The sequence below is a fragment of the Drosophila grimshawi genome, unplaced genomic scaffold, assembly GCF_018153295.1.
Source record: "Drosophila grimshawi isolate 15287-2541.00 unplaced genomic scaffold, ASM1815329v1 contig_311, whole genome shotgun sequence".
Classification (NCBI taxonomy): Eukaryota; Metazoa; Arthropoda; class Insecta; order Diptera; family Drosophilidae; genus Drosophila; species Drosophila grimshawi.
This window is the reverse complement of record NW_025063098.1, coordinates 19,619,812-19,647,707: the sequence shown is the minus strand read 5'-3', so window position 1 is coordinate 19,647,707 and position 27,896 is coordinate 19,619,812. Positions and strand designations below refer to the sequence as shown.

Sequence of the window (27,896 nt, the reverse complement as noted above, 5' to 3'; positions counted from 1 at the left end):
TGCTAGGGCCAAGTTTTGTGCCATAATTTATGCGAAGACAAACGATGTGCGCTCCTGCAGGCTCTGGCTGGCTCTAAGTGCATTAGGCGTTCGCTTTTAGTGCCCTAAGGGGGCGTCGACTTAATAATTTGCGCGAATTGGCGTCAAGCGGCAAACTAATTTGAGTTAAGCGTATTGTACAAGCATACACACACACACACACACACACACACACACACACACACACACACACACACACACACACACACACACACACACACACACACACACACACACACACACACACACACACAAAACACACATACAACACACTGAGTACAAACTGTAATGATGACTATAAGCAGTGCCTGCAGCTGATAGCGCAACCACCGTAATCTCTGTAGTTACTAACCCCGTTTGATGATTACTAAAACCCGAATTTAATCAATTATTTAGCTAGCACGCCCTTAGACCACGCCCACGCCAACATCAATAACATCATTAACCAGCTCATATTAATCGTTTATCGTTAATCGCTAATCGTAATTCCCATCCGCAAAATGACAATTTGAAGTGCTTGTGCATCAACAAATCCCTTCAACTCTTGCACCAAATCGCATTCCTCCATACAAACATATGTAACTGCCACACCCACCGTCCACCTCCTCACCACGACCCAGTTGGATACGTATACATATGTAACTTTCATTTTGGTGCTGTTTTGCTGTTTGCTTGCAGGATGGACAACGCGGCCATTTAGAGGGTCTTGCATCCGTCTATTGCGAATTGTTAATGGCTCCCTTTGGAGATATTTTAAGTGCTTTAGAAAATGCTAGACAAGCAGCATGGGCGGAGCGCAGTCCGCTCCATCCCGCCGGTGGCAGCAGCGGCGGCGCCAGCGGCAGCGGTGGCAGCGGCCTCAGCGGCAGCGCCGGCGGCAGCGGCCTCGTCAGCATTATGCAACATCGCCAGCAGCATGGCCATCGCGGCCATTCAATGCACGGCGCCGGCCTGCCCAATAGTCATAGTCAGCCAATTTATGTGCCAGGAAAATACTCGGTATGTATGAATCCACCACCATCCTCCCGCACAATCAACAACAAACAACAACACAGTCTTGGGCCCATTTGCTGCACAACAAAAAAAACCAACAAAAAAAATGAAAAAAGAGAAAAAAATAAAAATATTTACAGAAAAACGAACATTTTTATTGATGTTGGCGTTGATTTGGCAAACAAAAAAGAACCACAAAAAAAATAACAAAAATAAAAGAAAAACCCAAAGATAATTCTTATAAAATGTATTTAATGATAAAGTGATTTTTGTAAATATTTGTTGAGTTTGTGTTGTTTTATGTTTTGCTTTTGCTTTTGCCGCATGTTGCACGCTTACACATTGAATACTTTGTATATATGTAATATACATATTAATTCGATTATTTAATAATTGGCCTTTTTTTTCTTGCAGCCCTCCAGCTGCTTGTCCGACAAGGAGGAGGATGAGATCTATGGCTTTGGCTATGGCGTCTTTGCGCCGCGAGTGGCACGCGGCGGCTTGACACAACAGCAGCAGATGCTGCAACAGCAGACGCTGCAAACGCAGCAGAGTATACAGCAGCAGCAGCAGCAACAGTTGCAACAGCAGCAGCAGCAACAACAACTACCAATTGTGCCAGGCCAACAGGCGGGTGGAGGACAGCCCGGAGTTGGACCACAACAGCATCAGACACTCCCGCCAAATGTAGCGCATCTCAACTTTGTGCAACAAAAGTGAGTAGCGCAGAGACCGAATAATAAATAAGGAAAAGGAGAGCAAAAATATAATTTTAATTTTGACTACATTTAAGAAATTCTTTTGCCAGACAATTTGATAATCAAGCGAATTTCTTTATACTTTTTTTTCTCTTGCTTACAGCTGCCTGAGTCCACGTTCCGCATATTTCTATGAATTTCCACCGACTGCAGGTGAGTTTATCTCTGAAGTCTTTCAACTTATTATTCCCAGTGCTAATTCAATTCTTCGGCTTTCTTTCGTTCTTGCCACACACACAGAGGGACGCGAGACGAAGAAACGCACAACGTTGGCGCGACTGTTGAAAGGCTTAAAAACTGTCAATCGAAGGGATCGCAACAATCAACAAAATGGCGCCCAAGCAAGGGTAAGTTTGTTTGTACTTGTGTTGTACTTATATAATCCCCCTGCCCCCGCTGCGAACAACTACAAGTGAAACTCATTTTCGAGCTTGGCTTTTATGACCGCAAGCAAATTGTTTGTCCTTTTGCCTTTCATTTAAATCAACTGCGGTAATTCTTTCAATTTATTTGCGCCAAGTTATTTTTTCCCGCCACATAGCCCTTCGTTCATTTCATAATATTTCGTTGCCCACACCAGCCACACAGCCTCCTGTTTGTCGTCGTTTTATGACTTTCTGTTGTGACTGCTGCGTCTTGACTGCTGCTGTACTTAATCTTGGCCCCGGGGACATGTAAATTTTTATGCGCGCCTCGCGCTCACAACTGAAAAGGTTAAAAATGTGCTCCCGCTGCTCCTGCTGTTTCTGCTTCTGCTGCTGTTGCTTCTGCTGCTGTTGCTTCTGCTGCTGCCGCTGTCATTGCCTGGCGGCCATGTCTCTATAGCCTCTTCTTTCTTGGCTCGAGCATAATGTTGTACTACTATAAAGTACTATGCCAGCATGTAGTCGGGAGTTTATCTGAGCACTCTCTTTCACAAAGGCCACATTCAGGGGCTGAGCGCCTTTGATTAGAGCCCAGCCACCTTTGGGGAGCCAAAGAGCATCAGCACCAGCATCAGTTTGTACTGTAGACTTTTTCCACTATTCTTGAGGGAGTGGATGGAGTGAATCAGGGAGGTGGGGGCACAACAAAAGGGGCTTTGGCAATGAAACTGTGGCCAAAGATAACGCTGCCGTGGCAGGACGTCGTCGTCGCCGCTCATAAATAAGCAAGGACATGCATAAATTTTTCAAAAGCAAGGAGCGCACGAGCGAGCGAAAAAAAAATAAGAAAAGAATAAATAAAAGAAGCTGCCAGCTGAAAAATAAATAATAAAGCGAATGAGTAAAGAGAAGTGAACGAGCCAAAAAGGCAACATAGGGTGGGGAGAAATGGATAAGGGTTGGGGATGGGCTTGGGCTTGGGCTTGGGATTGGGTTGAATCGTGCAGCAGATAAGCGCAGGAAATGACTAAGGATATGCGCCTAAGTAGCAGCATCCTCATCCACACCCCCACCTACTCACCCAGTCGCCTTTCAAAATATAATTAAACAGCACTCACCTGGCCGCGTGGCCATGTGTTTTAGCCATTTACTTGTGTACACCCAGCTGATTTGCTATTTATGATAAGAAAACAAACGCATTAGTCGGCCAGCATCTGGGAGAGGGAGCGAATGAGATGCAGATAGAGTTATGCAGGAATACCTTGAATTGGGTTGAATGGGGCTATTCATTTTTTTGTTTGTATTTTTTGGCTTACACACAACTCTTAACACTTGGGTCGCGACCCTCGTTGCCCCTGCTTGTTATTAATTAAAAATTAAAGCCCAGCTGAAAGGTGTGAAATACAAAATGGCGTCCCGTAATGGCGATAAAGCACGTGAACCCCGCCACACTGATTTATGAGTCTCTTTGCATTGGGTCAACTCTTGGCTAACAGCTTTCAGCGCCCGTTGGCGGTCGTTGTGAATATTTTAAGGGCAGCTAGCTTTGCAGCTGGCTTCAAGTTTTGCGCCGAGTTAATAAGCTAGGAGTGCAAAACTTTTGCTTGAGACGCAAAGTTGAAAAATTGAAAATATTTAAATTGAAACGTTTTGTAATTGATTTTGATACACTTTCAACTTGCAGGCGGCTAACGATCGTCTGCGGCACTTTCAAATGATAAACGGCGGTGCCGGGGTGCCGCAGCAGAGTTTCGAGGAGACAATCCATAGGGTGAGTACACGGCGCGTATACGCAATAAATATGTATGGGCTACCCACTTGCTGCAAGAGCAACGGCAACAACAACAGTGGCAGCAGCATAAATATTTATGCAGTGTAACGCATTTGCTGTAAGCGGCAACAGCTGCCACAGCAAACAAAATTACTTCAAAATTGTTTACAACAGCAGCAACAACAATAAGAAACTTGCACACCTACTTATGCCACACACCCGCAAACACCTTCCAAAACATGCTGCTGCCGCTGCTGCTGCTGCTGTTGCATTTGCAATGCAATTTCAACACGAAAGCTGTAACCGTTGCTCGCGAGCACGTTTACCTGCAATGGCAGCAGCAGTAGAAACAACAACGGCATAACAGCATAACTGCGGCACAAAGTAGATGCATGCAACATTTAAAAGTTCATTGCCGTCAACATTCATTATTAATGACAGCGCGAGCAGCGCGCACGGCAACCAAAAACAAGCAACAAAATGCAATCAACGGCGACAACAAACCGACAGCAAAAACAACAGCTGCAACAACAACAGCAGCAGCGGCAGCAGCAGCAGCAGCAACACGACAGCTGCAACAGCAAATCGCTGCATAATGCATACAGCCAACGCCTAGTTGTGCCATTGCACGCATGAATTTCACACCAGCCAACTTCTGCCCAAGCACCAAGCACCTAAAAGCAAACTTTAAACTTTGAAATACTTCTTCACGATGTTCTTACGTGTTCTTTGCTGAAGTTGTAAGCATAGGTCTCGAGTTCAATATGCCCTGTTTCCCATAAGCAGCAGACAGCACTTGAGAAACATTATATTATATAGCATTAATATTAACTATTATTATTATTTTGTCTCCTCCAGCTAAAAGTACAAGAAGCAATGCGCAAAAAGGAAAAATTTCAACGTGAACACGAGGAGGTATGTACATCAATACATAAACATATAAGTAAATTGAAATATTTCTACTGCTTCATCAAATCAATGGATCACAAGAAAGCCTTAAAGCTGCACTAATTGAAAGTCGTTGCAGTGTCAGATAAAATGTATTGCAAATAAAATAGTAATTGCAAACGAAATGTAAGTGAAGCGTACAAAACATTATACGACTATTCAGTTTACCAAAAGGCACTTGCAGCATTTTGCTTGTGAAAATAAATAAAATAAACATTAGCAGCTATGGAAAATGCAAAATTCAAATCTATGGCACTTACTTAGTAATATTAATCAATCGTCCCCTTGCAGTTGGCCGTATTATGCATATTTAAATGCTGTATACTCTTAAATGCGCAGCTTCCATTTTAAAAGCTATCAAAATATTTCTTATGAAAAATAGCAATTATTTTTGCTGTTGACTGCTCGGGGCGAGACGTAACGTTTAGCAAAACAAATGTACAAAACATGCAAAGCAGACACAGACAAACATTCATTTACACACACAGCACACACACACAGACACACACACACACACATGTAATCGCACTTAAGTACTAACACTCACACAATGGACAAACAACAACATCCAGCTACAAAAACAATGAAGTGTAACGTGGCAAATGATAAACTTTTTGTCTGTCATAAAAATTATTTTGCACATTTTGAAAATTGTACACGACACCGGACCGGAGAACAAGGCAGATGATATACATATGTACACACACATACATACATAAGGATTTAATATGCATATATATGCTCTAAAGGTAGCACACTAATTGCCTGAGTGTGAGTACGTGTCGAAAAGTTAACGTATAAACGTATAAACCTATAAAGGTCGAGTTTAAATGAATGGGCGTGGCTGGACTTGAGCAAATGTTTTTTTTTGGCATTGCACAAAGATCCCTTTTGCGGGCTCACCTAAAATGAGTTTTATTTACCGACATAAATTTGCATGTCAATTGTGTCGTAGCCCACTGTTTCTCAAAATCATCCTCAATTAACATATGAAGTATAGGGTATAAGGAATAGCTCTTATCTAAGACTTTCCATATGATAATAGAAATTTATGTCTTTAAGCTTTAAATGTTAAAGTGGCAACATTTAAAGATACGAATCTTTAAGCGAATAGGTTTTTATATAAAATAATCGTTTTCAAAACTAAAGCAAACTGTGGAAAGTAATTTGATTAGTTATTTAAGCAATTATTTAATCATATTATGTGTGGTGTGCTATGAATATGTCAGTCAAATTGATCCACAATGCGAGTTCAGAGCACAGATAATAAATATCATGTGCAAAGCTTGAAAGGAAACCAATTTTCTTGTTTCAATTGAGTTAATGCAGCCACAAAGCTCTCATTAGATATTTTCTCTTATTTCTGACAGTTTAAAATTCAATCACAACTGACGATTGCACTGGTTGAACACATACGTTTTCAACGGATCGAAACTGTGAAATGTACTTCGAATATTCACAGTTAATTATACAAAGCCGAGTTATCAGCTCTCGCAACGATGAGCCAATTTTGAATTTTCCATACTAAGCCCATAGTCTATGCAATTCTGTTGCCTGCCTGCCTCAGTGCTACCTCAGCCTGCTGTTGCAGCTGGCCAAACTGAAGTACACAGTTCTTGAAAATACACACACACACACACACTCATCTGTGTATGTATGTGGGTAAAATGCGTTGCTGTACGACAATTTGTCCGTTTGCCTGTCGACGACATGTCCGCCTAAGCAAAGGCAATAATTTTTGTGCATAAATGAAAAGCACACACACACCACACACACACATACATACATGAAATGTTTTGCCGTCATTGTTGTTGCTGCTGCTGCTGCTGCTAGTGGTATTCCAGTTGTTGTAGTTGCTGCTTAACTTGGGCAAACAACTTGATGTTTGTCTAATTGTAATTGCTGTTTTTGTTGCCAGTGCCTCCAACTGAACATCTGGCTCGGCCAGGATGCTGGCTACTCATTTTCCAGTTGCGCCAAGGGCAACAAGAGCCAGAAAAAAAACACTTAATAGAACCAGAAAAAAAAAAGAAAAAAGACAAGCGAATTGTTCATGCTTATGAAATATTTATAAACGAGCATGGCGACAATTTCGGACCTGACCAAAAACAAATGTTTGCGAGCCAATAATTTTGTGTCAGCTATCGGGCAGTCAATTAAGCACGGCTCTGGAGCAATGTGATTAGCCTTAAGCAACATGTTCGCCTCTTGCCACATAAATTTGCAAATTGCTATGGCAGACAGAGTCAATTGTTGTTGCCGTTGCCGTTGCTGTTTGCTGCTTGCTGCTGTTGTGGCCATTTAAATGCATTTTTAATGCTGCTGCCCCGAAAAGCTTTTAGCTAATTTTTACACTACTTTCCGCTGGCAACATTTCTGCTGCTGCTGTTACTGCTGTTGATGTTGCTGCTCCTATTTCTATTTCTCGACAGCCTTGCCCTGGCATCCTTTTTAGAATCACATACATAGTCTTACATATGGCCCCGGCATGTTCTTAAATTAGTATGCAGCATATATTGCGCTATTATGTTGCAGGACATTCAACCAAACAGCAAGCAGCAGCAATTTCGTTGTGCTTCTGAACTGAAAATTGTTTTAGTTTCAAATGGAATTTTGTAATTTTAACGCCTTTGCCAGCCAGCTGCAGCTGTAAAAAAAGCAAGCAGACTGACGAATAAGCTGAAACTTCATCGCCTGCCAATGCTGAGTCCCTTTTATTGTGTACAGCAGTCACGTATCCTTTACGTAGACAAAGTGCCTCCAAATATACAAAAAGCGGGTGCTGACTGTGACGACTGTCTTTTTTTTAAAGTCCCCAACTCGCATTTGTTAGTGTTCATATAGTGCACTTTTTTATGCATTTAGCTGATGAGACTGAACTCAATACTAAAGTTGAAGTGTATTTAGTGTTTTCCTTTGGGCAAAAAGTATTAGCTTAGCTCAGAACTCTCAAGAGATAATTTATTCACTAACTATTGCATATGCAGCTGTTGAAAATATTGAGTATAATTTCCAATTTATAAGTAAAAAATATATATTTTCATATATTTCCATTTAATTTTTGCAGATCTTGCGGGACATACGCCAAGGACTGCTGCAAATGAGTCGAGGGGAGGGACGCACGGGTAAGTTGTCTGCTTTCTGGGACAGCTCTAAGCCAGGCAAAAATATTTCAATTAAAAACGGGCAGCAGCAATTACATGGCCAACAAAATTGCTTGTCGTCCCTGGCCCACATTAGTGTTTTATGTGATGGGCTTTTTTTTGAGGAGGGAGGGGGGCGGTTTTTTCTTTGGGACTGGGTGCTTTAAAATGTGAGCAGACAAACATTGTGTGCGCTCGAGTTGCTGCTGCGGCAGTAGGCGTGGCGCCGTCTGGCGGGCGTCACATGCATAAGCGAGCATAAAATCTTATGTCCGTTTCCTGTTGCCTTTTGCAACAACAGCAACCAAAATTTCAAGTACCAACTATATGTGTGCAACGCTGTGTGCAACTTTTTGTGCAACTTTTTGTGCAGCGCATGTGGCAAATGGCATTTCAAGTTTTGTGTGCAGCGTTGCGTATAATAATATCATGTAGCCGTTGCACATCATATCGGATGCCTGCCTGCCTGCCTGCAAAAGTTTAAGGCACCCCGCACGCCACCATGACGATGGTCTAGTATGTTGCCACCCCTTGCCCAACCAACGAAGCAACCGACTTCCCGACTAACAGTCTATCCTTTTGCAGATGATACGTACATGTACGATGAGGCACTGAGAACCGGACCGATTGGTGCGGGTGGCGGCATCATTGGTCTAGGCGGTGGTGCACACTACGCGGTCAGTGCACTGCATCATCAAGGTCATTGGTACGATGAGCCGCCGTACGAGAGCGATCCCGATGACTTCCTTATGGCCGGACTCAACTGTGGACCAGCTGCTACCATTCAGGTAAGTCTTCCCATATGTATGTGATTATGTGTGTGTGTGGGTGTGTGTGTGTGTGTGTCTCCAATTGTAAGCCTTACAATTTAGCTGCTTGTCTGTGATTTATGAACGCGGTTTACCAAACACTTGCGCCCACTTATTGGCATGCACTTGCATGCAGCAGCTGAACCTTAGAGCAGTAAATGCCACAAACCAGAAGGATATTTGGCAAGGCAGCCGCCATCGCAGTCGCATGCACAGTTATCAGCCAATTTCTTGGCATCGACAATGTCGTCGGCAATTCAGCTGCTTATTTCTTTCTTCTATTCGATGCACCCATTAAAATGTGCAAAAGGGGTAGCATAAATTGTGTACTAAATGTATAATATATAATAAATATATAGTCCTAATCAGCATTACCGATCTAGTCGTGTCCCTCCACATTTACGTAAGTGTTTTGTGTATGTGAAGATGAGGAAACTAGAAATGAATTGTAGACCTGGTTACAGGGTATTTACCTGTCAGGCACTCTCAACTGGAGACTTTTTTTCTTGATTTATGCAGCACATTCGTCTTCGCTGTTAATCCTGGCGCAGAGGCAAGTGCCACGCCTCATTGGTCGCTCCGAGTTGTAACTTTGATTTCTCTGCGGATTCGCCAACCTTCGTGCCTGGCTCCTTCTATTTGCCATTCTCTTTTTATTTGCTTTATTAAATTATACGCTGAATATATTTTGCTAGCGCATTGATTTCCAACTTCGATTTGTATGTCCTTTGGCATTTTTTCTCTCAACTCCAGACTCGACAACTCTCGAACTGTGACTGCGACTGCGACTGCGACTTGAACTTCAACTTACTTTATTTTTATTGACAGTCAAAAAATGCATAATTCTTATTGACTTGACTCAACCCGTCGACGATGACGACGTCGTCTTGAGACTTTCCTCTGGCTTTCCATACACATCTTTTTTATTTTATTTCCTTACTTTCTTCGACTCTTTGTGAAATTCACAAAAGTTGCGCTTTTGTCGCTGCGCCTTTGGGGGATGTGGAAGTGGGCGTGTAGAAGGTGGAAGGTGGAGACTGACTGGATTGTGGGTGTAAAGTGTGTACCCCATTTCAATTTGGCAGAGCGAGCACTGAAATTTTGTTTTCTTAGTCAATTGAAATCACTCAACAGTGGATTCGATATGCTTGAGCCGCCCTTTGTGGCCTTTCAATTTCATGTTTCGCTTTGATGTGGCAAAAAACAACAAAAACAGCAACAAACCAAATTTGCTTAGCAAAAAGTTTTTGCGGTTTGCGCAGCACTTTACCCGGCCTGTCCATAAAAATGTTAAGCGCCCAACTGTCCCAGCTGATATTATTGTTTCTGCTGTTGGATTTGCTCAGTGGACCGCATCTGGCCAATGTTAATGGGCCCAAAAGCTTAAAAAGTATCAAAATGCATAGCATTTGAGTTTGAGACCAAACATCTCTCTTACTTTCTCTCGCTCTCTCTCTCACTGTCTCTTTCTATGTTTGTTCGCCCTTTTGATAATTGAGGCACTATAGATGTGCAACAAATTCATTATCTATGCCCCCATCTTGCAACTTTGTTGTTGTTACGCTACCACTAACTTCATGAAGTATGCAACAGCAAAACCTACACGATACAAAACTTTGCAATTTACATGTTGCCACAAATTACGTCAAACATGAAACTTGCAGCTGTAATTGAGAAGTGTGTATGCGTGTGTGTACTGCTGTTGTTGTTGTGTGTGTGTGTGTGTGTGTCCCAAATGTAAAGCAACAACTTTGCAATTTCCGCTACGTTCAAATAAACTAAATTTAAAATTCCATGCGAAAAACAAAAATAAAAAAAATGAAAACTCAAAAACCCCAACAAGAGAAACAACAACAACAATAACATAAAATCACTGACAGGCAACAAAAGCAACAGCAACAACAACAGCTGAAACAATAATAGCCACAACGGGCAACTCAGCGGCAACACGCGGCACATAAACTTTTATAACTTTGTTAATTTTTCATAATTTGTTGTTGCTTTTCTCGTTTCTGTTGTTGTTGTTGCTGTTGTTGCTGTGCAACAAATTCTACTTGAGCGCTAATCCGCATGTCTTGCTTACATTTCTCATACTCCACTTTATATATCTCTATATACATATATCTTTCTCTCTCTCTCTCTCTCTCTCTTAGGGTGGCCGAGTTCGTTTTTCGAACAACCGCGAACGCACGGGCGTAATTTCATTAAGATCCGCCGGAGATATTTCACTGCCGCAACGCGGTCCGCCGCGACGAGGGCTTATCGTGCCGCAGCAGCCGCCAAATCCGCCGACAATAATACCGTTAACGCATGCCAGGTGAGTGTCTGTGTGTGTGCGCGCGCTGTTGCCACGGGCCAGTCGAACAGTAGCCCGAATATATGGGAATGGGGCATGGGGATTTGCGGCAGAGTCCTGCCTTGCTGATTGCCATTATTATTTGCAGTTGAGTTTATGACTGTGGGGGCCAAGGGCAACGCATTAATAATACAAACGCAACAAAGAGGCCAAAGAGAACACAAAAAATGTGTTATATATATATTTATATATATACAGATATATATACACATCGAAGTCGTGGAGGGTGAGCAGTTATCTTGTAATATTTGGCAATTGCTGGCACAACTTGAACCCTTTGACCACTTCAAAGTGCTGGCCGAGAAACTCAGTGAAGTACAAAATGTGCCACAAATGTGTGCAGTGTGGCATGAAAAGGCCAAACATTTAGCCCTGTAAACAAGCCAACACTAATAGCTGACCGAATCAAACCAAACGCAAACCCAAACCCAAACGCAAAAGCCCAAAACCAAATCGCAACAAATCGAATCGAATCGAATTGAACCAAAAGCAAAGCAAAGCAATCAACCAGCTCAACTGCTACTGCTGCTGCTATTGCTGCCATTGCTGCTGCTGCTGCTGCTGCTGCTGCTGCTCTTCCCTATGGAATCCTTGAATTTATTTGTCAATGTGAAAAGGTGCGCAAAAGGATTGACCCGAGCAGAAGGGCAAAATAAAAAAATAAAGTAAAAAAATAAATAAAAAGGTAGCCTCACTTCATTAGTGCTGTTATCAACATTTTGCAGCCACATGAATGAATAAGCCAAACGAAGGAACGAGTGAACGAAGTGAATGACAAACTGGCTCTTTGAATGTCCTGTCTCACTCAACCATCTGTCTGTCTGCCTGTCTGTCTGCCTGCTGGACTGCCTGACTGCTTGCAACATATCGTAACGCATTGAAGCGAAAGTCATCAATTTCATATTGTTACGCATGCCACAAAGAATAAAACATTGACTCAGGAGCAACAGCAGCTCCAGCAAAAGTGGATGTGGAGCTCTATTCGGGCCCGAAACTAATGGGAACACCACCAGGACGACGTCGTCTGCAATATTGGACCAAAGCATAGACAGCAACGACGACGACGACGACGACACTTGAATGAAATGGCATTATTGCTACTTCAACGCGGCTCCAGAGCGTTCCACACAACAACACGGCTCGTCAATCAGCCAGGTCCAAAATGCCAGGACAAATGTCGAGTTTGCCAGTTGCCAGTTGCCAGTTGTCGGTTGTCGGTTGCCAATTGGCAGTGGAGCACCGTTTTCCACACGTACGCACCGGGCAACTATACAAAAGACGTGCTGAAATAACTTATACGCCCTGTGTACCCTTAGGGCCAAAACAAAAAACTTTCCTTGGCCAAATAAAAGAAACAAAAATAAAAATAAAAATAAATGAAAAAGAAAAAAAAAACCGAAAATACACATTTACGATATACAGCCAAAAGTGAAAATCTCAACAGTGTTAAAGTCAAACGACCAGGCAGGCAACAGCAATGGCAGCAGCAACAAACAAATAAAAAGAATTCGAAGAAAAAAAGGTATAAGATATTTATTTATATATTGAAGCATTTGCTTGCTGTCCCCTGGACCCAGGTCCTTTGTGCCAAGTGTTATTATTGCTGTTCTTGTTATTATTGTTGCTGTTCTTGCCCTTGTGTATACATATTTGCTTAGCAGCAAACCAAGTCTGGTTTGAAATCAAAACGGTTACCGAAAGCCTCTTCAAGTGTACACTAGGATACAGGATATACACACATACCCCAGCCAGGCAGCTAAGCCATCGTCAGCTTTCTTTGGGTGCTGCTACTCAAGGTGAAGATGAACAAATATTTGGCATATAACTTAAATAGTTTGTTCTTATGCATATATATATATGAGCAATGAGAAGCCAACTGCTTCAAGTGAATTGAAAGTACAGTTGAAAGCTGCCAAAATATGAACGGAGAGCAGAATTTAATTGGTTGACTATTTAACTCAAAAGACAAAAGAATGTTTATAACAATCAATGTAAGAAAATGATGAAAATATGCATTCGAGATTTCTTATTTCCACAGCTTTATTTAAATGCGTCTAGAATTGATAAAATTCTAAAGACAACCACTTTGCCCAGACAATGCCGGGTAAATCCAAATGCATTTGTGTAGGATTTTTATGGGGCAAGGAATTCAATTGTCAGGACAAAGACATAAAATACCCTTTGCTAGCCAAGTTTTAAACCTTTAAACTTTAGTAGTTAATTCAAAAATACCCATAAGCAACTGGGTAAATACGCATTAAGTGAAATACATTTTACATTTAAGCACATATCATTCCATTGTTGTTCCATTGCAGGTCCCATGATCGCGAGAGCGGCGACTATGCGGGCTCCATTTCGGATTTACAAAGTGTTACCTCCAGACTCAGCACAGTTTCGGTGAGTGAGCCAAAACCCATTAGACCCCATGAACAGCAAGCCAGCCAGCCAGCAGCAAGCCAGCTCATTTAAGTAGCTCCTCCTTTCAACTTACGACTCCACACAAGGATACACACACACACACACACACGCGTGTGTGTGCGTCTCAATGCGTCGTCTAAATTGATTAAGTGCACTTAGTGACAAACAAAGTTCGCATTTTGCCAAACGTCCTTTGCGCAGGAACACAGGATGAGGATGAGCTGAAGAATAACCAAATGCACGTCGGCACCGTGTGCGAACATAAAAACTCGAAAAGCTTTTTAGCCAAAAAGTTTTCTCTGTTTTTTGTTAGGCAGTCGCAACGACGCCACTTAAGCCAGCTAAACGATGTCGAAATGCCAAATGAGAACCGACTGTTGGCCATTTCATTTGCCAACATGACTTGGCTTGTCTGCATTTTTTTCTTCTTTTTTTGTTGTTTTTTGAGTTCTTTTTTAACGCATTTAACTTCTTACCACCGTTCCCCATAGATTGGCACCAACAATTGCACGGCAAGATACCGGACGCTGAGTGGCGGAATTGGTGAGTCGCCATCGCTGTCACCGAGTCCTTCATCCGATTACGAGGACATTGGCGCCACGCGGCACACAGCAAAGGCCAAAAAGAACGGGCTGCCCCACAAGGCGAATACGATTTGTCAGAAGGCCATGGTGCATCATGTAAGTTAATTAATCTCTGTTGACGACAATCCAAGCAACACGTGAGTGTGTCCTGTGCATGTGTGCATATGTATGTGTGTGTCTATGTGTCTATGTGTGTGTGATTGCAATTGCATTTTGGTAACAGCAACAACAACAACAACCAACATTGAGATTATTGACTCGCCGGAACTCTGTGAGCTGCAAAATGTAATTAGCTTGGCCATTTACATATGCGCCTGATTGGAATTTGTGACCACTCGCTCGCTCTCTCTTTCTCTCTCTCTCTCTCTCTCTCTCTCTGTCTCTCGCTTTCTCTATCTCACTTTTTGTATGTTCAAGTCACTTGCAGTTTATCTGCGGCCTATTCAGAAAACATTGCTATAAAAAGCCCAAAAGGACTCGAAAATACTTTTGCATCATGGCCAACGGGCAGCGTTTGAACATGCACTCTAAATGCAAATGCCAGTTAAATGAGTTTTTATGCGCGCCCCAAAAATGCCGGACACGGAAAGGGGTGGTGGCAAGAGGAGGCAAGAGAACGCATCCCAATGCCTTCAGGACAGACAGCAAAAGTGAAAGTTCATTTTCAGTTTCATGTGTTGGGCTTTTGGCCATGATTGCTTTTCGCTGCGGTTGCCAATGCACTAGAAAACTTCAGAGAGGGAATTTGTGTTGCCTTTGCTAATAAGTTGAAAGTTGCATTATATTATATTCGCGAATATGCTGATCTTAAATACTTAAAATATTCAAGATTTCGATTTTGTTTATTTTAGTTTGGAACTCCGTTTATTTTCAATGTCTTTGATCTCTGAGACAATTTATTTGAATGATCTTTGGGTTCATCGGGTCTGATATGAAAGTTCTTAAAACCATAATCCCTTTTCTCAACAATATGTGTAAACTCAGCCTTGGCAATATTAGAGGCGGGACTGCCAGTGTTTTTGAGCCACTCCCTCATCAGGCGCATCTCGGTGCGTGGACCCTCAATGTAACCCTTGACAGTACCTTCTGCAGTATTCATGCACCAGCCACGCAACCCCAGATTCTTGGCCTTCATCTCGGCATGGCGACGAAAGTAGACGCCTTGCACCTTGCCAAAAACTTCAAATTCACAGGAGTGAATTCCAGCCATTTTGGTGTTTGGGGTCCCAAAATGAATACAATTTTTTATCAACTTATAAAACAACAAAAAAATAGGGGATACTCAAATTTTGAAACATTACTCAAAGTTGGTATCAAAATGTTTATGCGTTCTGACAACAGCTTAGGAGACAAATTCGCAGTACACATTAAATAAGAGGGAAAAGTATGGAAAAACGTATTAAAAAAATATAAACCCAGAAATCAAAACACAGAGCATCAACTTAAAGATTTCTACCTTCTTTTGTTAATTTGAAAAACTGATTTTTCCGCGTCTGCAAAACAAAAATGCAGAAAAGTTTTTTTTTTTTTTGGTTGGTTGCAACAAAAGTTGCAATCGACGCCTAGGCCTGTTGACTGAACAAGATATGAGGAAAGTTTTGTGGCAAGCGCAAGGCAAGCAGCTTAATATTCACTATCAAACTCTCAAAAAGCCAATGCCAAAGCCAAACCGGAAGCATTGCAGCCAAATCCAGCCGAAGACCTAAAAAAAGCATGGCCACCGCATAGGGTTTGTCTTCCACAGACTGTAAGTCTATCCACGTGTGTGTGTGTGTATCTGTGTGTGTGTGTGTGTGATTGTGTGTGTGTATGTGTGTGTGTGTAGGAATTTGTGTGGTAGCATTAAACTTTTTAATGATTTAACTAACAAAACTTTTGGCTCTATTCTCTATGCTCCGCTCTCACCCCGCTTAACATGCAATTTATTGCACAACATGATGATGACGACGACGACGACGATGACTCCGATCTCTAAACAACTTTCACTGCTCTGGTGTTGCAGTCGAGCGAAATGCGTAGCTCGCCAAAGGAAATTGGCGCATTTAATGAGAATGGACGGAACTTTGTTGCCACAAAGGATACATCAAGGGATTTCAGCAATTCCCAAGATAATACCGACCGTGGCAGCATGAGCGATCAGGCGTTTGCATGTTCCGCCAGCTCCGTCGAAAGTTTGCCCAGCGCATCCGGTTCGAGTAAGTATGCTAGCTATCTATATACATATATATACATATATATATCTATACATAGGTATATGTAGGTGTGTGCGATGTGTGTGTGTATCTGATGTGTGTGCTTAAAATTTAGAGCTTTGATTTTGGTTTCTACTTTTGCCTTTGGGTTTTCTTTTGCTCGGGTAGATAGACGCATTCGCCTCGTTTCTGGTGGTTTGTTTATAAAAATTCCCAGACTGCCAACCATTCTGCCAACCCCTAACCACCCTGCTATCCACCAGCTGCATATTGGTCTATTAACAGTTGTAGTTGTTGTTGCGGTTGTTTCTGCAACCGCTGCACAATAACTTGAAATTTTGCAAACTTAATGAATTTTTAATGCACTTGCTCACAGTCAAGTGGCAACTGGCAACTGGCAACTAGCAACTGGTAACGGCAAACTGGCAAACTGGCAACTGGCAATGTGGCAAGTGCTCGGGGTATGGGGCCTTGCAATGCAGCCCAATGTGCAATGTCTGGGGCGTGGTTAAATAAAGGCCAGCCGTCGACGCTGCTGCAGCTCACTTTTTAATGAACAAAAGTTTTCGCTATATGCGCAAATTTCTACTCTAAATAAAAAACAACGCAAAGCAAAACAAAAACCAAGAGCAGAAGCCGAGGGATTGGGCTAAAAGGTGGATTTACTACGAAGAGGAGCAACTTTGAAAAGTGCAAGAAAAAATACTTTATTTTTATGTGGCTGGAACACAAAGCAAGGATTAGCCAAAGCTTTGGCCAAAAACTTCAAGTGCTTATTTGAATATTTTTTGGGCGGACCGGGCTTTGTGCCTCTGTGCCTCACTCTGTCTCCCTCTCTGTCGCTCTCTTACTCCTTTTTTGTGTGTGTGTGTAAAAATATTTGAAAAGTTTTTAATTAACCAAACGAACTGTGTGTGTGTGTGCGTAAGTATGTGTGTGTATTTTTGGTACTGCCAAAAATTCTTCAGCCCTTGGCTAATTGGCTGTGGGCGTATTAATTGGAAAATTTTCTGGGCAAACTTCCATCAGGATTTAGTCGAGACAAATATTTAAACTTGAAACCATCCATTTGGCAGGCACTCAAGCCCTAGTACGTCCTGGCAGCCCCCACAGCTCCATTTCTGCCGAGGATCGCAGTTCGCTGGCGACCATTTGCAAGGCCAAAGCGCTTGTCGACAGCCTGCCCAATCCCTACGACAAGGAGGCGCTTAAGTTCAAGGTAAGCAAAAACTTCAACTAATCGACAACTAATATTTAATATTTAAAATTCCTTAAAGTGTATTTTCGAGCAAGCACTAAACATGTCCAATTAAATACATATTTCTGTATTTATACGAATAATTATAAATGCATTGCCTCATCTCATATTACAGAAGGGCGAACTCATCGATGTGTTGTCTATGAATGCCTCCGGCATTTGGAAGGGCCGCTGTCATGGACGTGTGGGTCACTTCAAGTTCATCAATGTGGAAGTGCTGCCCGAGCAGCGCATGAAGAACTCGAGCAGTAAAACCCTGGCGCCAACCTCTCGATTGGCAAATAGCAACAATGGGAGTGGCAACAGTGGACCCATTTCTGTGGAGGATCTGTTGATGCGCATTGGCCTCAAGGAGTACACCTCGGTGTTCGTGCTCAACGGGTAAGTGGTGTAGATGAAACAAAACTCTCAACAATTTTTTGTTGGATTGTTTCACCTATCGTTCCATTTGCAGCTACGAGGATCTGGAACTGTTCAAGGAACTCGAGCCGGCCGATCTGGATTACCTGGGCATACTCAGTCAGGAGCATCGAGCCAAGCTGTTGACGGCAGTGCAGCTGTTGCATGACATTGAATGTAAGCATTAGAGAACCACCTTAAACCACACCCACTGCTCAAGCAACAATCAATATTATTCCACCTGCCCCCCCGTCCTGAACACACTCCGCACACACACACACACAAACACACTTAAAACAGCTTCAAATTTCGCACGTACAGGCTCCGATGTGGACATTGCCGGCTCCAGTTCAGAGAACGATGAGGCGCGCCTGAATAATATCAACAAGAAGCACGGCGCTTCTCCCTTCGGGCGACGACACTTCCCCCGTGACTCGGGCTGTTACGAAGGATCACCGCTGCCCAGCTCGCAGACGCCAACGCAGACGGTGAACTCGACCGATGAGTCAAACAGTCTGGACGATGTAGTGTCCAAGTGTTCCAGCGAGATCATGAAGCGTGTGGAGAGCGCACGTCGCTGCAAGGATAATCCCTTTAAGGCGACGCTGCCAGCACGTGTGGGCAAGAAGTCCTTTCTTGGCGGCGGCGGGCTTATGGGCGACGATACGCTCACACGTGGCGGACTCAGTGAGAAGTCGAGCGATTCGGGCGTCAGCAGCAGTTCGCTATCGTCGGGTCCGCTGAAGAGCAGCACTTAACATTTGCCAACCATACTCGCCCACGAGCTGCTCCTGGGCGTGGGCATAGGTCAAGTTACTGCTGCCGCCGCCGCTTCCGCAGTGGGCAGTAGCAGCAGCAGTTGCGTAGGCGCCACATCACCCACTACATCAGTTGCCTCGGCCAGCCTGGTGGGCGGTTTGAATGCCACAGCGCCACTTGGCAACATTTGCCACACACTGCCACATGCCCCCAGCTCAGCAGCAAGCAATCCGCTGGGTCTGTCCAGCAATCTGCCACTGAATCGCAATCTGGTGATGTTGCGCAATCATTTGCGCAAAAATACGAGTGGCAATGCGGCGTCCCAGCTGCTGCACGATGACAAGGATCAATAACGACCCATTTATTACATACAGTTTGTAGTTTAGGTTAAGCTGTATTCGATCTATGAGTTAGGTGTACGTATTTCAATTGCTGTGATTCGATAGTGAAAAAAAGGCCAAGACGCGTCTTTCAGTTCAAATGTATAGTGTATAGGGACAGATAGCTAGCAACAGAGAGAGAGCCAGAGATAGAGTTAGAGTAAGATAGAAAGAGTTATTGAGAGAGATAAAGAAAGATAGAGAAAGATAAAGATAAAGAGAGATAAAGAGAGATAGAGAGAGATAAAGAGAGATCAAGAGATAGAGAACACACACACACACAGAGCAAGAGTCAGTTAGTCAGTCAATCCTTCCTCCGATAATGTTGGCATTTATATAAACTGATATACATATATATATATATATATATATATATAAATATATATATATATATTTATTTATATTTATATAAAAAAAAAGAGACAGAGCTATATACTTAGTAATGTAATTGTATTCAAATCGTTTAACTATTTTTAGTTAGCCTGTTGTAAAGTACTTTTTTAATTTGCCACTTGCCAATTGTTTATTATTGCTATGTGTATTTCGCAACGTGATATTGTCAAACGTCCAACTTGAATTGCCGTTTTTAATTAACTAACATCATTTTACTTAGTGCGCGGTCACAGCTAAGTGGCCCCCATAAATAACTCAAGTTGATTCCTATATTAAAGCACATCGTGTGCAAGCAATAGACCAATAACATTTTATAACAAGCAAAAAAGGAAAAGAAAAAAAAAACAACAAATTTAAATATATATTTACACAAAAAACAAATACAAGAAGAAAACACCAACTTGCCAACGTACATTTTAAACACTTAATTATTCTACGAAAACTCATTTGAATTGTTTACTCTTAAGTGCAAATATTGTAAAACAGAAATCAAATCACACACACACACACTCAAACAAAACAAACACACACATGATAATCCGTCAAAATTGTAAATTTGCAAAACCAGCTAAAACATTGTATGCTAAGCAATATAAATTGGAAAAAACGTAGACTCCGTGCAAGCGATATGTACATATTTAGGAATTTTTGTCACTGGAGTGTATATTTATGCCATTTAATAACATATTATAAATAACATATGCATAAGTACATAAGAATAAACACATCTATATATATAAATATATATATATATATTTAAACTATTAGCGACTTGCAAGCTATTATTTAGCGATAATCAAAAGGAAAGGACAATGAAATTAGTCAGGCAGTGCAGGAGATTTTATTGATTTCAGATTAATCCATTAGTTAAATCAATACAAATATTCAAGAGCAATCACAAATGCATTTATCATAAAGCATATGAATATCGGATACACCTTGACTTAAATGTATATTTGACACAAAACAAATCGAGAAAATTCCAAAATGCTTTTAGCCCTTAATGAGCATCAAATAAATATATATATAAATATATCAATATTCATATAATTAAAATCTAAACATAATCCCAAAAATTTAAATAAAAATTAACAGTTAGTCAAGAAACAAAAAAAAAGGAAAATAAACATTTAAAATAATAGCGCACGTGTTAAAGCCAGAGAGTAAACATATACGTATGTAGGCATTTTGAATTTTTATTTATCTAACAAATAATATTTAAGTGTTTCAATTGTAAATTATAATTAAAATTAAAAGAAACAAAAATAACATACAATTGCACAAGGACAAGATGCAGCTTGTGCCAGCAGTTTTCATTCATCACTGTAAAATTATGTAATTAAAATGAATATGTAAGCAATATTAAAGTTTAACATTACAACAAAGAAAAGAATCACACTGCAGTTTCAGGCAAAGTAAAGTTAAAAGTAAAATCTAACATTTCATTAGTACACAAACAAAATGCAGCTAGCGAACTTTAAATCTCCCGAGCATCTCCATACATTTTAGAAGAAATTTTCAACAACAAGAAAAAATAATATAAATAAAAAACCAAAATCCAAAAGGAGCGCACAACATGCTGATGAAAGTTTATGCATAAATCAAGTAAAAGTCTTAAATAAAAATGAACATATCTAAAAAGTAATCACCTGAGTTTTTTTACTGGCAAAGGTTGATCAACAGGTGCGACAAGTGAGCTTTTCAGGTGATTAATGGACAAAAAGGTTAAGTAACCAAAACGTTAACCTTACAAGTTTTTCGAAGTTCCGACCAGTGCTGAATAATTCCTTAAAGCGTCAAAGTGGTGTACTAAAGATTCTTTTTAAATATTTGTTATAGTTTTCTTTAAATGGAAACTTAAGAATTGTTTTGGTTTTTTCGTTTATCACCTCATCTTAAGAGTTTAACGACTTTTGTTGATTGCCACAATTTAAACAACTAGCGAATTTGGGATGGAAGCAGAAGCAGTCAAAGAATAGTCTACAAATAGCAATTCACATAAGACAATGATCAAACAAAAAATACCGCTTAAATCGTCTTCGTTGAGTGTATCTACTTGTGCACCTACAGTCGTATAATTTGACTGGCATTGAATAAACGCTTTAGTTCACATCAATTCGGATGACTGGCCAGCTGATACATAAATGTATGTATGTATTTAAGTACATATGTGCGTTTAGTACGTATGCAAATGTGTATAATAATATATCATAGGGTGTCGCGCAAAACTAAAATGTGAGTGTACAAAATTCATGAACATACGAACTAGGCAAAGGGTGCCAAGCAGATTTATCTCAATGTGAACGACTAGTAACGAATGCTTGAATGGATGCCGCTTGCCTCTGATGTCGATGAGGCGAAACTGCCTCCCGTAATCTGCACTGATGCTGATTAAATTTACGACAATCGTGAAAAAGATATATCTGAGGGTGGGCGGACACACGCATGAATAATGCATAATAATGTTTATTCATATAACCGTTACACTTGTCACTTGCAACTAAGATCATTTTTACAACATGCTACATACTAGTAACGAATTTTATGATGGAATTTAGTATAGTGTTTGTCTCGTTTGCTTTATTTTTGACGTAGTCAGCTGGACCGGGAAATAAATTTGCGCTTAAGTGCTTTAGTAGATTGTTAAATTGCTTTTGTCTTTCTATATACGGATAAGAAAATGAAAATATGAAAATTGATATTATTGCATTTGTACAAACATATGGACTCTATCTAATTTTCTGCTACAATTTGCGCTTACTGTCAGTTTCAGTTGCGGCGCGTTCCGAGTCAGAGCCAGAGCCAAAGTCAGAAAAATCGCGCATTAATAATAAATGCAATAATCTAATAAAAACTATCAAAGACAATAGGCTATGTGTGGTATATACATAATATATATATATTTATATATATATTATATACTTATAAGTAAAAGAAGTGGAGTGAACATTTTATATTGTTGATTGAAATGAAAATTAGTTATCTGTAATTGACAAAAGTTAAGATTCCCTGGCCTACATCGACTCCAAATACGTTGGCCTATGCTTTTGTGAACACGCATTTACCCCCTGGTAGATATCTTATCGCGCTTGAGGTCTAGACTCCCAAGAAACTGAAAATTTCTAATTGCTATCATAAAAAAAAACGACATTTCACAACTTAAACACACGTTTTCTAATCCAAATCAAAATGCAGATCGAAAATAAAATCTTAATCTTTATACCATCTAAAAGTCCCATGTCAATTGTTTCTGAACGAAGTATCTTTGAAATGCACTCCATCAAATCGACTCGGAAATTCCCTGGCTTAGAAGTCTATGGAGATATTTATTAGTGAAAAATTGTTCAATTAAAATTGTACACACAAATGACACAATTTAAAGCTCAGTATATATTCTCAAAATTTCAAATCTGAGCCTATTCAATTAAATATTCTGACGTCAACAAATAATATGAATTTTCTCAAACAAATGATGCTCATGGAGCTTGTGCTTCTTTAATCGTGCTGTATAATGAATAACCATTGTAAACTGAAGACCCTTACTTATCAGTAATTATTTAATAATGCTTATACTCTCTGTCTCTGCTGATAAGCCACCTGATACAAAGCAGCAGAGGGCCCAGTTTTTAACGCCGCCATTCACCCGTGCCGACACTCACAACAATACTATCGAGTGTTGCTGACGGTTGATGAGCTGCCCGACCAGACAGCGGGTGCTTGAGATATTCAATTTGCATGTGTGATGTGAGAAGTGCAATCGAAGAGTCACCGTTTTCAAATATTATCAAAACATTTTCTTCAAATTGAGCTAATTAAATGTTGTGAACATAATATTCGTCAACAAAATTTTGATTTCAAATTAAAGCAATTAGAAAGCAGTTACGCCAAATAAAAAAAAACCAATTCGAATCTTATCAACCAAAATATAAAGCATACATACAAAGTTAAACTATATTGATTTCCTCTAGTGCATTAGTTCATAAAATTAATTTACTACTCAAGAGAAAGTGAATAGCTTATTACAGTGAAATTTTTCTAGTGATTGGTTTACAATTATCGCATGGAAAAACAACTACAATAAAAAGTAAGTACATCATTGAAAGTAAAGTAAATAAAAAAATTGATTGAGTGTGAAAAAGTTCATTCCAAATATAACTTCGTCGTTTTAATTGACTGCCTATTGTTTATAGTACAATTTAGTTTTAGTGATAACTACAAAATAAAACAGTTATCACATTCACAATTTTTACGAAACTTGTGGACAAATTGAAAACCATAAGCGTTGTTTGATAAAATGTAAATTTTATTAACCACAATCAAGTCATAGAAATAAGGCATTTGGCGCCTATGGCGTCTACAACTAAATTTGGTAAAAATCATAAACGTTAAGACTTTTTACTCACTTTGTAATACGATCTGCTCTGTTTACATTGGGCATGGGGCCTTTTAATAAGATAAACTCTAATCATCTCTTAAACGGATTATGTAGATAGCAACAGAAGTTTCAGATCGCAAAGCCAAATACAACACAATGAAAGATAAAGAAGAAGAGGCGGAGGCGAATAGTAGAAAATTATCTACGGCGGCGTCTACGAGCGTTTATGAAATGGATATAGACGAATCGGAGATAAACGATCCCTTCCAGGCGCTCATGGAGAAAGCGGGCAACCATGGAAGCTATCAGACCCTCTACAACTATGTGTTCGTTGCTGGGCTGGCCTTTGCTGGTGCCATGATCTACATGAATATTATATTAGCCCTGAATATACCCGAACACTGGTGCACGGTGCCGGGCAGGGAGTACACAAACTACACAATAGAGGAATGGCGTGATTTGACATTACCCAAGTGAGTTGTTCTTTGCATAAAATCGAACCCGTCTCTAAACATTTCACTTATATAGACAGAAAGACAATCGGAACAAGGAGACGTACAGCAATTGTGAAATGTACGATGCCAACTTTACAGAGCTAACGAATTTCACTGCCTGGAGCAGTAGTAAGAATCAGACTACAGGTGAGTAGTCAAAAGAAAAGATACATTGGCGCAGCCAGGAAGGAAGGAAGGAAGACCCCCTTAATAGAAAGGTTGGCATCCTGGCTACGCCCATGTACACATATGCATGAGCACATACATACGCATTAGATTGCCTGGCTTTGTGGCAATCGAAGCGTATGGAAAAACTTGGGCAGCAGTCGCTCGGCTGTCTTATAAATTTTTACAACTTTGCACTCTAATACGTTTTATGGTCATTACGATTGCCAGTTTGCCAGCACGGCTGGAGCTACGACCGGACCTGGTACGACAGCTCAATACCCACCGACCAGGACTGGATCTGTGCCAAGGATTTGTTCGTAACGAATGTGTTCGTTATTGGTCGCGTAACGGAGGTGGTTGGCTCATTTATATTTGGACAAATGGGCGATTCGTAAGTTGGCTCCAAAACTAAATTATGGCTCTGAGCGCGAGCAATTCGCAATTGGCCATCGGTAATTGAATTTGTATTTTTATTTGGACGCAGCTTTGGTCGCAGCATTGTCTACTACATTAGTGTCGTCTTCTGCTCGGTGGGGCGACTGGGGTCCGTGATGTGCACATCGTCGTACACATGGTTCCTCATCATGTCCGGCATTGTGGGACTCACCGTCAACAGTCTCTTTCAATCGCCACAAATTATTGGCATGGAAATCTCACGGGAGTAAGTTTGACATTGCATACGCAAAAAGAAAATGAAAGAAAATAACTTTTTCCTAACTAACTTTACTTTCGCTTGGGACTGCTTTCAATTGTGTTTCGCCAGGGAGGATCGCAGTCGAATTGCCTTCTTTCAGAGCGTTGGCTGGTCGGTGGGCACAACGTTGATGCCTTTGCTCTTCTGGTGGCTGCGCCACTGGGAATCCTTTATGTGGCTGACATCGCTGCCAACGGCAATGGTTTTAATTTTCTCCAAGTAAGTCACGCAGTCAATTCAATTGAATGAACGCTCCAATTGTTCTCGTTGCCACTGTCAATACCAATACGCAGTCGCATATGTTTCTATTTGTATACCCTTGCAGAGGATGTCACAAATTTATTTGAAAGTTGTAACGCACTTAAGGAAACATCTTTAATATTTAAATGTATACACCTGGCTCGAACAGTTGACTTCTTATAATGATGTCTGCCAGTGTATATATAGAAACTTGTCTATTCCAAATCTATATCGACTCTAATTTACATTTTCCTAGCTATTGCATTAACAACAATACTGTTATCTACTTCATTCTCTTCCTGACATCTAGTGGCATGTCCTATTAACATATATAATATTAAAAAATATAATATAGATGAGTTCCTATAACAATGTCGATACGTCTGTCTGATTCTACTTAAACAAGCGTTTTCTTAAGTTGCGTCAATACAAATTTGTATTTGTCTCAGCTTTTTATGAACTACTTTAATGATTTTCAAGATAGCTTGATTCGCTTATTTATTCACTGAGCAATTATACACATCTCCTGACAATGAATATACTGTAACAACACTATCTTATCTATCCCAAAACCTAACAATATCGAGCCACCTTGTCACAAAGTCATCAACTTTTTAGATAAACATCTGTAATATCGACATAACAATATATTAGACGCATCAAAACATTTGTACATTTTCTGTATGTTGGCTAGGGCATTAAAAGCACGGCTTACCGAAACTATCAATTCTTATTTTTTTCCTCCGTTTAGATACACAATCGAATCTCCTCGTTGGTTGATTAGCAAGCGACGCTTCCGCGAAGCCATTGTGCAGTTCAAGAAGATTGCGAAAATTAATGGGCGAGAATTCCATGTGACCGAGAAAGAGCTGACCGAAATCTATAGTCTGGATGGGCATGAGGTTACATATGGAATGGCATCGCTGTTCGCCGGCTGGCGTCTGGCTCGGAATACCATCATCATGGGGTTTAGCTGGTGGGCAGAAAAGCAGCTGAAAGCTGAGAACCCAAAAAACCAATTTGCATTTCTAACTGTTAGCCATTTTTGGTTGATTTTGGACATTTTGCAGGTGCGTGGTTGCCGTTTCCTACTTCACGCTGGTCCTCTTCAGTTCGCGGATGGCTGGCAATCCGTTTTTGAACTTTTTGTACCAAAGTATTGTGGAAATACCCGCCTACATGGTCGGCAGATATGTGGGTGAGTGTGCGAATTGCAAGTAAGCTATGAATGTAACAAAACTGACCACTGATTGCCAATCATCTGTTCGTGTTTTGGTTTCTATTCGGACAGGCGACAAATATGGCCGTAGGTTTACCAATTCTGTATCCTTTCTCATATCCTTCTTCACCTGCCTGCCCATCATTGTCTACGCAACGGATGAGAAATTCGAATGGATAATGATCTATCTGGCCACATTCATTAAGTTCCTCAATGCGCTCACATTCTTCACGGCCAATTTACAGTGCCTGGAGATCTATCCCACCTGCATAAGGCAGACGGGAGTCGCACTGGGATCCATACTAGCGAATGGGATTGGTGTCCTTGCACCGTATCTGGTTTACTTGGGGACGACTGTGAATATTCGAGCGCCTTATTATATACTGGGCACCCTGTTTCTGCTGGGCGGAATCGGGGCACTGTTTCTACCCGAGACGCTGCACAAGAAGTTGCCAGACACCATCGAGGAGGCAGACAACTTTGGGAGGCACGATGTAAGTAACAGCAACCGGCTATCCATAAGTCTGCCATCAGCTATCGACAGCATCTAATTTATAATTTAAATTATGCAAAGCAGCCGTAGCCTAATTTCATTTTTCACAAATTTAATTTACAGAAATTCTTCAGTCTGCCAAAACCGCCGTTGGCGCAGGACATAAAGTCGAAAATGAAGCCGGAGCCGAAGCCAGAGCCAGAGCCAGAGTTAACCAAGTTGAATCAGCCATCATATGCGCCTTGAAGCTGGCAATTGATTTGGTTTGGTCCCGTTGTGATGTTACCATTAAGTACGCCCCAAGTATTAAGAATAAAGTGTTGTTATGCTTAAATTTGTGTTCGTTGTCCATGTGAAGGTGTACTTATGTTGGCAACTGTAATAAGCCCCATATAAATCACACGAGCGCCGTCGAGAATGAATGAATGAAATCTCTGCAATGAGTTTATCAGCGCATCTGTCAGATATTTACAAATTACCTGCGATACCATTTGCCGTTGCCCCTGGCGTAAATGTGGGTGGGTTAGGTAAACGTCTCTCTCTCTCTCTCTCTTTCTCTCTGTCTTTCTGTATGTGTGGATGTGTGAGTGTGCGTGTCGGTGTTGCTGATGCTACTGTGGCTAATTTAATAAATTGCTTGGCAGACAC

General features: G+C 40.9%; 3 protein-coding genes across 5 annotated transcripts in view; 2 read left to right on the top strand and 1 right to left on the bottom strand.

Moving 5' to 3' along the window:
• LOC6567925 overlaps window positions 1–19,353 on the top strand; it is a 159,263-nt gene extending 139,910 nt beyond the window's left edge. The window contains exons 4-19 of one of the 3 annotated variants that reach the window (XM_043215031.1): window positions 718–1,038; window positions 1,447–1,748; window positions 1,894–1,943; window positions 2,031–2,137; window positions 3,840–3,926; window positions 4,785–4,841; window positions 7,942–7,999; window positions 8,603–8,805; window positions 10,980–11,143; window positions 13,498–13,579; window positions 14,092–14,280; window positions 16,187–16,379; window positions 17,453–17,595; window positions 17,750–18,015; window positions 18,089–18,210; window positions 18,355–19,353. In XM_043215031.1, the coding sequence (XP_043070966.1) occupies window positions 718–1,038; window positions 1,447–1,748; window positions 1,894–1,943; window positions 2,031–2,137; window positions 3,840–3,926; window positions 4,785–4,841; window positions 7,942–7,999; window positions 8,603–8,805; window positions 10,980–11,143; window positions 13,498–13,579; window positions 14,092–14,280; window positions 16,187–16,379; window positions 17,453–17,595; window positions 17,750–18,015; window positions 18,089–18,210; window positions 18,355–18,791 (2,781 nt within the window). In that variant the 3' untranslated portion in view covers window positions 18,792–19,353. Of the gene's footprint in view, window positions 1–717; window positions 1,039–1,446; window positions 1,749–1,893; window positions 1,944–2,030; window positions 2,138–3,839; window positions 3,927–4,784; window positions 4,842–7,941; window positions 8,000–8,602; window positions 8,806–10,979; window positions 11,144–13,497; window positions 13,580–14,091; window positions 14,281–16,186; window positions 16,380–17,452; window positions 17,596–17,749; window positions 18,016–18,088; window positions 18,211–18,333 lie in introns of all 3 variants that reach the window. The other 2 variants (XM_043215030.1, XM_043215032.1) reach the window with 2 other exon arrangements.
• Window positions 15,032–15,411, bottom strand: LOC6567828 (acylphosphatase-1). The gene has a single exon (XM_001993648.3). It carries the CDS (start codon window positions 15,392–15,394, stop codon window positions 15,032–15,034), a length of 363 nt encoding a protein of 120 aa, XP_001993684.2. The 5' UTR covers window positions 15,395–15,411.
• A 3,870-nt stretch (window positions 19,354–23,223) lies between the features above and the next one.
• On the top strand, window positions 23,224–27,582 carry LOC6567829 (carcinine transporter). Its single transcript, XM_001993649.2, has 10 exons — window positions 23,224–23,649; window positions 24,055–24,413; window positions 24,469–24,581; window positions 24,831–24,993; window positions 25,087–25,263; window positions 25,366–25,515; window positions 26,288–26,512; window positions 26,607–26,734; window positions 26,828–27,249; window positions 27,372–27,582. The coding sequence occupies exons 2-10, from the start codon at window positions 24,097–24,099 to the stop codon at window positions 27,492–27,494; spliced, it is 1,818 nt and encodes a 605-aa protein (XP_001993685.1). The 5' UTR covers window positions 23,224–23,649; window positions 24,055–24,096; the 3' UTR covers window positions 27,495–27,582.
• The last annotated feature ends 314 nt before the right edge of the window (window positions 27,583–27,896 follow it).

What these genes read in the sequence shown, in the direction of transcription:
- LOC6567829 (XM_001993649.2), top strand. Translation starts at nt 24,097, where the DNA reads ATGAAAGATAAAGAAGAAGAGGCGGAGGCGAATAGTAGAAAATTATCT. An exon ending in CGTGATTTGACATTACCCAA is followed by an intron (nt 24,414 to 24,468) that starts GTGAGTTGTTCT and finishes TCACTTATATAG; the next exon opens with ACAGAAAGACAATCGGAACA. An exon ending in ACAACTTTGGGAGGCACGAT is followed by an intron (nt 27,250 to 27,371) that starts GTAAGTAACAGC and finishes TTTAATTTACAG; the next exon opens with AAATTCTTCAGTCTGCCAAA.
- LOC6567828 (XM_001993648.3), bottom strand. Translation starts at nt 15,394, where the DNA reads ATGGCTGGAATTCACTCCTGTGAATTTGAAGTTTTTGGCAAGGTGCAA.